General features: G+C 47.9%; 1 protein-coding gene across 1 annotated transcript in view; it reads right to left on the bottom strand.

The window, feature by feature from the left end:
- Window positions 1-14,967, bottom strand: part of SLC35F3 (solute carrier family 35 member F3) — a 316,125-nt gene extending 301,158 nt beyond the window's left edge. The window contains exons 1-2 of the mRNA XM_019651792.1: window positions 14,580-14,967; window positions 13,984-14,213 (exon numbers count right to left, since the gene is read on the bottom strand). Coding sequence (XP_019507337.1) covers window positions 13,984-14,213; window positions 14,580-14,632 — 283 coding nt within the window. The 5' untranslated portion in view covers window positions 14,633-14,967. The remainder of the gene's footprint in view (window positions 1-13,983; window positions 14,214-14,579) is intronic.
- Between the last annotated feature and the right edge of the window lie 205 nt (window positions 14,968-15,172).

Here is a 15,172-nt window from a genome sequence, read left to right as displayed (position 1 = left end):
CCAATTTCCCAGCACTGTTCCCATCCCCCCAATTCCCCGATAAAAATCTTTAAAAAAAAAAAAAAAAGGAACTCTTTTATCCATGTGTTTCCCTTTCTGGTGACTTAGTACCTTACTCGAGCCATGGGCTTTGTCCACTACAAACTGAAGAGGAGATTGAGATTGGGGGAAGAGTTCCAGATAGGACACAGGCTTGTTTAGCTTTCTAAGTTTTATTTGTGTTTTGTTTGTTTTTTTTACCTCTAAACCCTTATTTTCAGAATAGGTGATTTTCTCAGATGTTGTAGATAAATCTTAGACTCATTAATATTTCGTGCTGGCTGGGGTTCAGGCTGTAATCTTACCAAGTCCCTTCACTGAACACAAAAGTTAAAGGATGGCCATGCCAGATCAGGGACCTGGTCGCCGACACCCAGTTAGTACATGGCAGAGCCAAGACCAGAATTCGGCTAGCCCTGATGGCTGCTAACATTTCTCTGTCCTCATGGCAGATGGCATCGTCAGCCTGTTCTTCTCCCCTCTACACACGGGGCTGAGATCACGATGTCCACCAGGACTGGTTCTCATCCAGCCCAACTAGGGAAGGACCTGCTTTTCCACTTGTGTGATGGTCGGGCACCTTCACTTCCTTGTGGTTGGAGGACTAAGAGCTTCAGGTTTCGTTGGCTGCTAGCCAGAGGCCCTGCTGAACCCTTAAAGGCCACCTGCCATTCTTTGCTACATGGGCCCCCCAACATTGTCAGTTGTCTCACCAAGGCTGACGTGCGAGAGAGGAGCTCTAAAGCGAGTTTGCTGACAAGATGGAATCTCATGCAACACGACTTACTCTCAGAAGCCAAACCCCATCCCGCCATATTCTGTTGGCTAGAAGCAAGTCATGGCCCCACCCACACTCAGAAAGTGGGGATTATTCAAGGGCCAAATATCAGAAGCGGGATCATTGGAGATGATATGGAAACACCACCACCCTGAAATCCCGCTCCTGGACATACATGCAGCAGAAATGAGTGCTAATAGTCACCTGAGACAACTACAAAATGCTCAGAGCAGCCTGATAACGTAGTCGTCATCTCTCCTCCCTCAGTTTTAGCACCTTCACGCGTGCTTCTCACGAGAACCATTCACAATTCAAACCCCAGTCGTGTCTTCCACTCAGTACTCTTTCTCTGACCTTGTGATACTTTTTTCTGAAACCAATCAATCTTTCCCACTTGCTCTTTAACACACGGCAGAACCACTGTGGATCCCAAAGGGTCTGCCTTTGCTTGTTCCTAAGGAGATCATCCCTTTTCTAACATGGGAACCCCCATAACTTATAACATTGCTTCTGATCCACAAATATTCACCTTGAAGCAAAAATAACATTAGCCCCGTGTGGTCTCATCACTCAGCGCCTTTGTCTGTCTATCCATGAACAGCGATAATAATGTCTTACAGGGGACGCCACAAGGAGAATTCTGCCAAGGGTTTTGAGCTGCTGAAGGTAAAAGAAGACTCTTAATAGTCTGCGGCCCACATGCAGAGCCTAGGAAGACACCTGGGAGCCGCTTGATCCCTTCTCTCTTGCCACCCCTGCACGTTTTTCAGATATAATAGCAACTGATAGAGTAGTTTCCTTGGGAGCATCACCCCAAATGACGTGTCCTCCCTCCATGGCCTTGCCCTGATCCTCGGGGCCCAGGAGGACAGAGTGCTGAAGCATAAATGAGAGTCAGGCAGGAGGGACGAAAATATAACAGGAGATGAGACGCCAGCATCCCAGAGACTCGGCACTTGAAATAAATATGCACTACAGGCCAATGGAGCCTTTAAAACCAGCCTCCTTTGCCGACTAAGATACAGTGTTCACTCTCTGGTGAGGCAAAGGGTGCCCACATTCCAGTATGTTTTTCTTTCATTGCATGCAGAGATAAGCCATTTAGAGAAATGGACTAGAAATCTAAATCTATAAAAAAAACAGGTTTCCTTCATCAAAACAATCCTGGAGCCTGAGATACATCCCACATGACAAAGAGTGTATCTTTTTTTTTTAATTAAAAACCACTTTATTGAAGTATAAACATGCAAAAAGCTGTACATGTTTAATGTATACAAACTGATGAGTTTGATATTAATAAACATACACCCACAAAACCATCACCACCATCTATGCCACACACATACCCAGCTGGAGTGGCAGTGACGTGGCCAGAAGTGGGGGAGGGAAACTGAGCAGGTGCTGCCCAAGGGCCTTAGCCAGTCTGAGCTCCTATAACAGGATACCAGAGACAGTGGCCTTTGAACGTGGGAAGTGATTTCTCCCAGTTCTGGAGGCTGGAAGTCAGAGAGCAGGGTGCCAGCAGGGGGCCAGGAGGGTTCTGGTGAGGGCTCTCCTCCCAGCTTGTAGATGGACACCTCGCTGTGTGCCTCACACGGTAAAAAAGAGGGAAATGCCTCTCTGATGTCTTTTCTTATAAGGGCACTAATTCCATCATGGGGGGCTGCACCCTCATGACCTCCTCACCTCCCAAGGACCCCACCTCCTTATAAAGGGGGTTAGATTTCAGCATGTGAATTTGTGGGGGCCACATGCATTCAGACCATCACACTTAGGCTTGGTCTTCCGGAAGAGGGTGCTCAGTGAGGAGTGCGGCTGGAAGCCAGGGGCAAGCCTGCCTCCAAAGCGAATAATCGCCATGTTCCCTGAGACGCCTGGTCAGAGTTCCCACAATTCCCCCTGCTCTTCAGCTAAGTTCTGATGTAATAACTCTAGTGGCGCGATGGTTAAGAGCTGGCTTGGGACTCCAGAGGGCCCCGGTTCGGATCCCACATATGAGGGCCAGTGACACTACCCTCTACAAAAAAAAAAAAAAAGACGTAATAACTCTAAACCAAACATATGGCATCTCCCTTTTAGTCCTGGGCTCTGCCATGCCATTGGCTGGAACCGTGACCTTTTTTATTTTGAAAAGGTTCGTTCACATTTACAGAAAGGTTGAGAAAACAGTCCAGTGAACACACTATTATTTAAATTCACCAAATATTAAAACTTTGCCACATTGTATTCATCTGTCATTCAATCTATCTACCTATACTTGTTTTCGTGGAACTACCTGAAAGTACACTGCAGAAATGACACACCTAAATACTTCAGTATCTCTTAAAAATCACATTCTCCTATACAACCACACTAACATTATTAAGCCCAAGAAAAACAATATTCCACAAAATAATAAATAGCAGGCATTCAAATTTCCCCAACTGCCTCCTTTTGGTTTTCATCCCATTCTGGTACAGAGCTCTTAAAACCCTTGGAATTTCCTAAGTGACAAGAGCAATAAAGGTGAAGTGGGTGTCTTTTGTTATTCGTAACAAGCCCCTTTCAGCCACACCTGAGTTTCCATTAATGAGGTGACTTTTGGAAAGCGCCTAAGGGCTGAGGCGGGTTGCCAGGGAACCACTGTATTCAGAGGGTTGGAACTTTCAGTACCACCCTCTCCCCACCCAGGGCAGAAAAACTGGAGACTTGAATCAATCACCAATAGCTAATGATTTAGTTGTTCTTGCCTGTGTAACCAAACCTCAAAAAAACCGGAAATGAGAGGGTTTGGGGAGCTTCCAGGTCGATGAGCACATGGAAATGCTGAGAGGGTAGAGCCCCTGGAGAGGGCTTGGAAGGTCAGTGCCACTCTCCACACACCTTGCTCAATGCGTCTTTCCACAGGGCTGTTCTTAAATTATAGGCTTAATGATAAACTGATAATCTAGTGAGACACTTTTCCTGAGCTCTGTGAGCCACTCTAGCAAATTAACAGAACCCAAGCAGAAGGCTGTGGGAACCTCCAATTTAAAGTTGGTTGGTCAGAGGCACAGTGACAACCTGGGCTTGTGATTGATCTCTGCAGCTGGGGGGTGAGGGGGGCAGTCTTGTAGGATGGAGCCCTTAACTGGTAAATTGACTTAAACTGTAGGCCACCCAGCTGGTGTCGTAGAATTGTTTGGGGTGAAAAAAACTACCACGCATAGGCATAGTGTGAGCAGAGGTGTGAGAAGTGCTCTACAGAGTACTGTGGGTAATTAATGTAAAGGAAAGTAATAGTGTGCCTTTTCTGAATATTGTGTTTTACCCCAAAGCAACACAGACACCTCTACATAGAAAATGAGGTCGTCCCAGGGCAATGCTGAGGCCTTGTAGAACTATTATCCTGTCTCCTCCTGGCCTCTTACCAGGCACAACATGGCCATGAGACCCCAGCTGCCTAAGCCACCTCCCTGCCTTAAAGGAGCCACACCAACCAGGAAACAATAGACAAACCCAGGACCCGAGGCACTGATTCCAGTGACTCCAGGTCATTCTTGGACCGTTAGGACCATCAGTTCCACAAGGGCACAGCCTTCTCCTGGTGCTCGGACTTCAAGCAAAGGTGGGGTCAAAGACAGAGGCAAGAAGACAGGAAAAGCAGGGGTCGGGGGAAAGTGTCCAGCTACAGCCCAGCCTTAACCTGCAGCTCTCCTCGGCCACGCAGCTGAGTCTCAGCTTCCTCCACACACGTGGAAGTAGCTCCAGGATCAAGTAACGCGAGAAGCTGCTGAACAGAAAACTCCAAGCCTCACCAAGGGCGACTTCATGTAGGTAACAAGTCACCTTAATCGGGATGTTTTGATTTTTCTTATTCTATAAAAGAGGAGATGCACCTTAGATACTTCATTCCCTTCACAACTATATATGAATCAGAGCATGTTATGATTCCTGAGCCGAACAGCGGACAGAAGAGCTTTAAGAGAGTATTTCTAAGGACATGCATCTTACCTCCGAAAGGAATTGGACACAATGCACAAGAGAATGTGCAGCAGTACAGCAAGGAACAAGCAGAGCTGGGAGCAAATCCCCACTCCCCTGAATTCTACTGTAGTCCATGGCGATGTCTGCCAGGCGCCCGCGGGGAGAGAAAAAACGTCCCAGGTCTCGGGCTGGCTTCTTTAGATCTGGGAGGACACAGAATCCCCGCAGCATAAAACATAAGGGAAGACATGTTCTGGCTTAGTATCTTAATCTCATCAAACCAGTCTAAAACCTTTGTTGTTGCATCATTCCATGAAAGAGAAAAAGAATGTTTAATGGTGGGGCTTCGTCAAATGGACAAATCAGACTCTGATTAAAGCAGCAGAGCTCACATTTTCAGAGGAAGAGAAAGAGAAGTTCCCTGGGGCTTGATACCCTGTCCTGTTGCTAACTACTGGGTTGTCGGAAAAGTCATGACGCATTCTTGCAACGAAAAGCATAGAAAAAAATACGTCATGACTTTCCCGACAACCCAATAGCTGTTGGTGGTGTCCAACACTAAATTATTATGCAACATGCAGTGTACTGTATAGGGTTTAGTGTAAGGACAGTCAGTGTTGCTCTAAGGTACCCCAAGATGGTTAGTTAGGGGAGCACCAAAAGGAAACATGGATGTACCTGTGAGATGGTCCAAGACAAAGGAAAGTGTGTGACGGAATAATACACGTCTGTCTTGTCTCCCCACTGTGTAATTTCTCTAGAAAATAGTAACTGTACTATGTACTTAGTACATGTTTATCTTAGAAATGAATATATTTACTGCCCTTTAAAAGCAGTTAACATTTTGCTGTCTGTATGAATGAATGAATGAATGAATGAGAGATTGGATGTATGTGTGGGTGGATGAGTACACATTAGATTCCACTGTTTGATCTCTTTCCACAATTCACAAATGAACCCCTTCATGAGAAGTGTTTGACATTTCATACAGTGATGTTCTGAAGTGCCTCCCTGGCCCACAGCTTCTCAAGGGGGTGAACGGTGGCCATGGTGTCTACTTTGAAAGCGTTCCTTCCTCCACCTTTCAGCCACCACAGTGAAACTCCTAGGGGCAGTCTGAGAGAATCACAAGATACAGTGTAGCCTACAGACAGAAGAAACACAATTACACAAGCTCCCTCTGTTTTTAGAAGAAATTCTAATTATATAAACTTTATTTACTGGTAACTTTGAAAATACACTCAATGCTTAAAATCAGATAAACCTATAAAAGATTTTTATATTAACTATTTAATAAAATAAAATGCTGGCTTTTTTAAAATAAAAGAGTTTGGATAAACTCTTAAAATCTGTTGTTCTGGGTTACGGCTTTTAAATAGTCTTCAAACTCATTGGCCAGTTCATTTTTAAAAAATGTATAGAGGAGGAAATTTCAAGTGCTTCTCAGGTGTCACATGCCAGCATAATGCAGTTTTCTGTGAAAAAGTGTTTATTAAACTCCCACACACGCTCGGCATGAGAAGAACCCTGCATAAAATCCAACTGTTTTATACCTACGATCGTAATTCTATTCCTTTTTCTAAGAAGGTAATATCTTAATATGCATTCACTGAAAATTTCTAAAAAGAAAAACAAGGAAGCAAAGTCAACTTTCATGAAGAAACACCTTTCTTCCAACCCTTTTGGATAACACCTTGAGGACATATCCAAATTTTTATAGCTCTGTATTGTTACAAAGTAGATGGTGAATAAGTATAGAAATCACTTCCTAATGGAGTCTTATCTAGTCGAGTATGGTAGATGAGACACAGCAGACTGACAAGGAGAAAATCTGAATGTCACAGAAAACATTTGTCAAGCTAGACAACTGTTCTGAGACGTCTCAGGACCCCAAAACAACCTCGAGCCTTCTATGCTGTAAATCACCTGAGAGGAGCAATTTCCTTCTTACAATCTCGAATACTGTCATAAATCAAGGCTATCTCAAGCTGCATGAGAGGAAAATGTGTGCCTGTGTCCTGGAAGCCATGTTCAAGGGCTTGTCGCCATCACTAACCAAAAGACTGGACCTGGTTCCTAACTACACAAGTCCCTTTCTGGGCTCTGCAAGGAGATAAGGAAACATAACTGGTGTAGTATTCTTCTGATCCACACACTCAGCACTGAACTGATACAAAAGACATCATGTAAAAAAAAAACAAGCTCCCTCAGCGCCCTGATGGTGGGTAAGTAGGCCCTTAATCCAAATGGTTCCTGGGTGTGCACCTCCTCCTGAAGCTCTGGGTGATGGTGGCTCTGTGATCTTCTCAGCAGCAAGAAGCGATTTCTTATTTCCAACAGGAAATTCTCTGGCCTGCAGATCCCTGTTTTGTCCTACATGGGCCTGAGCATTAGTGGCTCAGGAATCCTACTCTGAGAGGAGCTGGCAGTTGTGCAGAATGGAACACAGCCCTGCTCACTTAGCGGGAAGGGCTGGTGGCATTGCCATCGTGCTGGCTCCAGACACTTGGTGAGGAGCTGATGCAAGACCTTGACCCAGGAGGGATGGAGGGCCCAGCGTGGAGCCCTGGAAATGGCCAAGGCTGCTTCTGGGCGGCTTTACACGCCTGCCTTACTCTCGCTGTGTAGACCAGTTTTCTTGCCTCCCCATCCACGTGAAAGCCAGAATAGCTACCTCAAAGCATCTCCTCCACTCACAAGACCACCCCAGACTAGACTACAAGCTCAAGTTTGAGGAAGGAGAAATGAGTTTGTGTGGGTCAAGGGTCCATCCCATCTAATCTGTGGCGCCCAGGGGGACGGTGATGCGAGCCTAGCTGCTGAGGGTCCTCCCTGAGGACCAGGTGCAGGGCAGTGGCGGCAGCATGGTGAGCTGGGCTGACATTCCCACGGCGTCGGCTCCAATCAATCTCATAAAGACATGTCGCATGCTTGTGTAACCTCTGCCTCCCCCAGAGACTTGCCTCCTGCCTGTAGGACACATTTTCACTTCCCACTGATCCATTTTCTCTTCTTCTCTGGACCCTGTTCATTCTTCCACATCATTTTTGAAGTGAGGTTATCAAAGCTAGACAAAACTCGCTGCTATGAGACTGGCCTAACGTAAGCTCTGGGAGTGAGATGGCTTGTCAGTGCTTTTAGCTGAGTTCAGGTGAAGACCAGGAGACCGGGCAATGGTGGCTCCATTTCTTGACTGAGAAAGGCAATTGTGGAAGTCCCCGCAGAAGTATGGATGCTTAGAAGCCACATGTGCGTGTGTATGCATGAGCGTGTGCGGGTGTGCATGTGTGTAAATGGCTTTTCATCACTATATTTAACAAATGTTTATTGATTTAGCCAGCGATACTCTGTGATCTGCAGACAGAATCGCCATAGTTCCATGTACCCAGCTGAACCCGTCCTCACAGAGCGTTCCATCTGTGAGTTTCAGCCACACACTTACACTCGCTGTGACAATGTGTATGAGACATGACAGCACTATTGGAGCCCCAGCAAGGAAACCTCACCAGACTTAATGTGGTCAGGGAGGCTCCCTGGAAGAAGTGACACTTCGAATGGGACCTGGATACGCCAGTGTCCTTCCTGAAGACATATGACTACAGCACCACGTACCAGGGCCAGCTTCTGTTCACAGGGCAGCATCCCCTGGGTGTGCCGCTGCACTCCATTCCAGCTGGATTCCCTTCTAAGAATGGCATATGCACGTTTCTATGCACACACCATTGTTCCTTAGTCTGGAATGCAAGCCCCCCTCTCCCTCTTCCTGTGGCTTATTACTCCCCCAGCTTCTGAACTGAACGCCCCACCGTGAGCAAGGGCTCTTGAAGCACCGCAAGCCAACCTTTCTCCCCCCGTATTATCGCTTCAAGTTTCATTTTCTCTCCCTCTAGTCTGTGAGATTTGAAGGCAAGGACTGTGTCTTCCATCACTTATCTCTGTATCTGGCACAGAGCAAATGCTCCAAAAGCTTACTAAATGAATAAATGAAAACAAAGGCACATTTATAGATGGTAGTCAAAGGGCTGGCTGCTATATATACACATTATTTCCTGCAAAGTGGTTACATTATCCCCCATTTTATAGATAAGAAAACAGAGGTTCACAGAGGCCAGTATCTTGCCAATGGTGACATTTCTAAACAGGACAAAGCCGGGGTATGAATGCAGTTTCCTGTGGGTCCTTTTGTTCTGCTTCTCCTGACATTAAAGAGACTGGGTTTGTCCCCTCCTTCAGTCCAACAAGCGTCCTTATCAACATTCGGAAAAACGCTCGACAGAGTTCAATGGCTCATACACAGATGGATTAGTTTTTCAGTGTAACCAACCTGCATTCTTCCAGCTGCTTAAGGACAGGACAAAGTCTTACCACTGGAGTGTTTGCGACGACGCACTTTGTAAACACCCAGGACAGGCTCTGTGATCTGAAGCAAGGGCTGTGAGACAGGATGGGACACATCACCTTGCCTGAGTCACTTTTACAATTGTGCTTCTTGGAGGTGAGAACGGGGCCATCTGCCCATCTCAACCAGGTGGGAGGGCTATCGAGCTGGGGGGTATTGGGGAGCACTCAGTTTCCTTAAAAAAATATAACAGTTCTGCATGCTAAGTCTTTCGAGTCTCAGAAAACTATTTACAAAGTTGTTAGCATGCATGCAGGACTCAGGAATAAAATTCACTCTCTGAGGCAACAGAAGCTCTTCTGCTTTATGCTCACTCTATCCTGCCCCCATCACCCTCTAACTTCTTTTCCTTTAAAATCATTTCAGTCTAATATTTCATATGCCAAGCTCTATTCTAGAACTTTTACAACCAAATTATAAATCTCTTATGAAGTGGGTCATTTTTGAATTGCTGACACGACCTTTACTATTTTGGGAGGACCAACCAGAAGTTGCTCCCCATGAGTTCAATTATGCTATGAGCCACCATTCTAGTTATCACCGGTCGTGACGTCAGCCCCCTCCGCTCACAGCGTGGTGAGATGGCACAGAGGGCAGGAAGGTGGTCTTACTCCAGAGACTGCCCCCACCTCCTATGCATACTTTCTAATATTTTAAACCAGGAGGATCTTGAAACCTGGGATCGCCTTATCACCAGGTGAGTTATTCAGTGCTCAGTAACCCCCACGGTCCTGGCTGAGGGTCAAATCAGCCACAGCAGGTGGGAGTCGGTTAGGGATGAGGTGGCCATTTGAGACTAGCCCACCCTCCACTCTGCAAAGTCTTAAAACTAAACCCATCAGCATTTTTTTAAGATCATTTTTATCAGAACATGTCAGCACCATGTTATATTAATAACTATACTCAAAAGACAGTTGTACCTCATTTTAAGCAATAAACATGACCTACACACACACACACACACACACACACACACGGAAAGTTATTCCTAAAAGGTTTCTTTGCTAGAAAAATGTTTGTGAGCTCACTACTTGAAAACACTTTTGGCAAAGTAAAAAGCCTCTGCCAACTGTAAACAACCTGTTTCTGGACACAGGCATCTCTTGATCTGTTTCCTGACAAAGGCAGTAAGCCTCGTCTCCCAGCACTCCCCTCTGTATCCTGGCATATAGTAAATGCTCCAGAAAACTTTGCTAAATAAATGCACGAATGAAAATAAAGGAGCGTTATCGATACTCCCTCGTTCTACATAGGCGCTTCCCTGTGCTGAAACCCCGCCTGTCCCCATTCCCAGACAGCTGCTGACTCCAGATCTTTGCTCCTCGTCCTCCCTCCCACAGCCATGTCCTCCCCGGCAGCGTCTATACCAGAGAAGAAAGCAAGCCAGGGGGAAGCAGGAGATACTCGCATCAGTCATCCTGAGCTACATGCTGGGAGGTGAAAGGAAGTCGTTAAATGACCCAAATTGTTCAGAAATCTAAAGCCCTTTCTACGAGGTAGCAATTTACGGTGAGTGGGTGGGGAATCATGTTAGCCACACACACCAGGCTCTTTCAGAAAGCTGTTTATTCTAACGTGGCTGTCACGAAAACCTACGAAGTGGTCCACGAAGAAGAGAGACAGGTCAGGAACTCAGGGCAGCACTACTGGTCCACAGAATAGAGTTTGCTGGGTCAGGTGAAGTGAGGGGTTCCCGTGCGAAGGTACACTCCCAGGGGACAATGGTATTGTCTGGAAACATTTTGGGTTGTCGCAAGGCAGAGGGGTGGTGCTAGAGGCCAGGGATGCTCAACACCCTACAATGCACAGGGCAGCTCCCCACAGTAAAGAACTATTCAGTACAAACCTCGGTAGTGCTGAGGCTGACTTCCCTGGCTAACCCACAGCTTGCCATCAAGAATTCTGGTCTAGTCTACGGTTCAGAAAGCCAAGGATGATGTTTATGGCGGAAGAACGAGGAAGGAGTGAAGCAATTCAAAGTTAACAGGAAGTCAGCACAAAGAATGAAATGATCCGGACTATAGCGTACATTCAGAGGCTCTCTCCCCCGGATGCATCCATTCACTCATCCAACAAATATTTACTGAGCGCCTACTGTGGGCCACAAGCTTTCTGGGCTCTGGATACACTCACAGCTGGGAATCCGAGGGGGTCGCCCAGAATAATGCCCAGCGGTTCGGTTCCAAAACATGAAAGGTGACGCTCGGAGGACGTCAGCCACTGAGAAGAGGGGCTGGACTCTTCCTACCCACTTGTTTATGTAGTTTAATTCTCAGCAGAATGTTCCACACAAACCACCCGTCTCAGACGCAGGGGCTTTCGAGATTTTTATAACCAATTTCTTTTTTTTTTTTTAGAGGGCAGCGTCACTGGCCCTCACATGTGGGATCCGAACCGGGGCCCTCTGGCGTCCCAAGCCAGTTCTTAACCTTCGCGCCACTCGGCGGGCCCACCAATTTCTTTAAAAAAGTCCCTTATCTAGAGGACAGCTTGTTAATCTCACTGATTACGTTGAGAACACTGAGCAAAGATAATTTCTGCACTGTTCACAATCACCTCATTTATCTTTACTGCCCAAAACGAAGTCTAAAAATTAAGAGGATAAGAATGAACAGTTGGTCACTCAAATAATTTCTACTGCTAATGGCAACTCACTCATAACTCTCCAGCCTAGAAACTCACTGGCAACTCCTTGAGGGGACACAGACAAGCCACTTTGAAAGATGGCTGAAAGGTGACATACTAATGTCAAGGATGAGGCTTGGCAGGTCCCATAACTCGCTCTGGAGACCATGAGAAGAATAGTTAATTTGTAATTATCACCTCTCTGGGTTTGTTAAGCATGATTATTAATCAACAAACAAAATAACTAACAAATAGATAAGCCTCTTCATTATTTTTTTTTCTACTTGAGGAGAAATGGCAAACAGCCAAAGTACTGCTCTAAGACATCTTTGGCTATATTAATAAAACATTAGCTTCTCTAAATTTAAACTTAAAATCCAATTAATTCATCAAGATGTCAGTTGTCACCTAAAGCATTTTAGTAAAAACACCTTGGAATAAAGAAAAATCTTCACAGGACTAGGCGTGGAGTGAGCTGTATTTATTCCTATCACAGGGATCCCTGTAGCCTGGCCTGCTATTATTTGCTCCTTGGACAAAGCCTCAGAGAGGGTCCTTAAGAATAAACAGCGCTGTGGTACAAGGGGCCCATTTTCCATATGACCTCTCCCCTGTCTTAATTACAAAGTAGGTGTGTATCCAAGTCATCACTCCTGTAAGCTCCCTGCCACCCCCATCCCCACCCCCAAAGTCACAAACCTTAGTGAAAATTTCTACAAAGCACATGGAGCCAATCACAAATAGAATTACAATGATAAACCTTATTATGGCTTCAGGGCCTAAACAGACAACACCATGATGGCTGTAATTTATACCATAATCTTCGGTTATTAAGAAAGCAGAAATAAGAACTAGAAAACTCCTAATAGAAATTTTAAGAGCAGAAATAGAAATTGAGTGTCCTATCCTTATCTATAAGAGAAATGGTTTCCAATGGGGTTCCTTCGTGTTGTTCTGTGCCCAGGGTGTCTCAGCTGAAAAGAAAACTTGGTCCTTTGTCTTCCATCTGTGATTCAAAGACATTTGTCAACTACAATTTTAGCAGTAGAAGCAGATTGGAGGAGAAACAGATAACCTTTTAAAGGTTTATACAGACTTAAATGCAATCACCACGGTCCTTTATAAACAAATAACGGCATGAAAACAAATCATTGAAATCCCATGTTTCTTCCTGCAAAAAACTTAAAAGTAACCAGCTAATGTGCTGACCTCTGGCTTGAAATCAAGGGTTTCAGGAAAAAAACGAAAGACAGACATATTTTTAGAGCTGAATATAATTAATTTACAAAAGCTGGGTATTTTTTCCTAAGGACCAACAAAGTATGTTCCAATTTCAAGCAACAAAGGGTAAAAGCATATCTCAAAATCATTAAGCTGTTAGTCTTTACTACAAATGGATCCAAGCACTACTCATTTCTTATACAGACTGAGGTCGATGACCATCACTTTTTGTTACATGAACCATAGTGACGGGACCATCTCGTTATGGGTACAGTTATAACTCTGCGACCACCTGGAGTTTGTTGTAGCCAAAGTGAGAGAAATAACTGTTCGCCAAATTAGTCCTGAACAAACATATCATGCCTGGTAATTGATTACAAACGCATCAGCTGGGGCCTATTGGCAAAGAAAAGTTTCAGCTGCTCTACCTTGCACCAGCCCTGTCTCTCTACCAAATTTAGAATAATCCATACAGCAGCTCTGCACTGAGGACAGATAAAGACCAGGAGCACAGGGAATGAATGAGACCTAAAATGAAGGCTCCAAGGATCGCCCTTCATCATCAGGGCCCAGAGGACCAGGGAGGCGTTAAAACACAGGCCACCTGTCTGCAGTCTCTAACTGAGCCCCCTGGTCCCCAAGCCCTGCGAGTAACACTTTCAGATCCACAGGGAAGCGTCAGTCAGTGCACGGTGCACTGTTTCCAATCTCTCCCGTACCGTGACAACTCCATAGCAAAGGGATAAGGACAGAGGAGTGTGGAGGGAGGAGAGGAGGTATAAGAGAATGAGTCAGAAATTCCAAAGGTACGGGGAGAACTCCGTCTCTGGGCCTCTTCCTGAAAGTTGCAAAGCTGGGTCTGTACCTGCGGGCAGGGACGCAGAAGGGCGGCTGGACGCGTGGCTGCGTGTGTTCCCGAGGCTGCGGGGACCACGCCAGGGAGGGCGCACGGGGCAAATGAAACGAGGGGTCTTACTTTTGTAGCTCGCCGCCCAGGGCTGGTAGCCATAGTAGCCGGTGATGCGCAAGATCCTCTCCTCAATGGACGTGAGCCCCGCGGGCCCGCCGGTGAGGTCCTCCACGGAGCGCGACCATTTCAGGTCCTCCTTGATCGCCTCGTCCACGACCAAGTACTTGAGCTGCCGGAGCTGGGGACTGATGTCTGACAGTCTCCGGGGACTGACGTCCGGTGACCTCCTCATGCCACTGAAGCCGGGCAGGTGAAGGGGATGGGAGAGGAGGGAAGAATTCGGTGAGGACGGATCCGAGGGCGACCAAAGGCGCGGCCTGGCCTCCAGGGGCAGGTGCCACCGCAGGGCCAGCGCTTCCCCCGCCCGCCGCCGGCCGCCCACCCAGCTCCCGCGGCAGCTTCGGCGTCGGGTCCCGTCTCCGATGCCTGGCCCCAGGCGCCTCGGAGCCGGGCAGGCTGGGGCGAATGGCGAGGGACAGGACGCCGTGAACTTCCCGAGCAGCCCCGCCGCGCGCCGCCCTTGCCCGAGCCCCAGACTGCCCGGCGTCCCGGCTGCAAAGGGTCCCCCGCCCGCCTGCGCACCCACATTGGGCGCTACTCACATGGCGATGCCTTTGCCCCGGGGCGTACCGCCGGGAAACTCTCGGATCCCCATAGGCAGCGGCAGAGTACAGCTGGGAGCGCCCAGACTTGAAGCGGAGGGGCCGCCGGCCCGAGCTGCCTGCGGCCGCGGACCGTGGGGAGGAGGGCGCGCTGTCCGCCGAGGGTCCGCGCCGCCTGTGCGCGCCCGCGCCGCCGTCCCCAGCGCCTCCCTCCGCGGCGCGCGGGCGCGGGCGCGGCTCAGCACGGCTCCGGCCGGTTCCGGCGCCGGCTGCAGCTAGGTGGCGGCAGGGCTGTGCGGGCGCCGCGCCCCTCGCCTGTCGCCGTCGCCGCCGCCCCAGCACACCGTGGGCGCGGGCGCGGGAGCCGCGGACCCGGGAGAGCGCTGGAAGCTATGTGCGCTCTCGAGGCACCTGGACGAGCTGGAAGCGGTGGCCCCGAGCGCGGGAGCCAGGAGGGGTCGCTGCTGCACCCTTGCCGCCTCCCGGGCGTGCGCTGGGCTCCGGAGCGGCACCAGGCGCCGGTGCTCTGCCTAGCAACCTCGGGGCTCGGGCGCACCCCTCCCCTCTCCTACCATTTGTCTGGACCTGCTGCT

The sequence above is a fragment of the Hipposideros armiger genome, unplaced genomic scaffold (assembly GCF_001890085.2).
Source record: "Hipposideros armiger isolate ML-2016 unplaced genomic scaffold, ASM189008v1 scaffold_167, whole genome shotgun sequence".
NCBI classification, from domain to species: Eukaryota; Metazoa; Chordata; class Mammalia; order Chiroptera; family Hipposideridae; genus Hipposideros; species Hipposideros armiger.
Note: the sequence above shows the minus strand (reverse complement) of the source record. Positions and strands in the feature narration are given on the sequence as shown.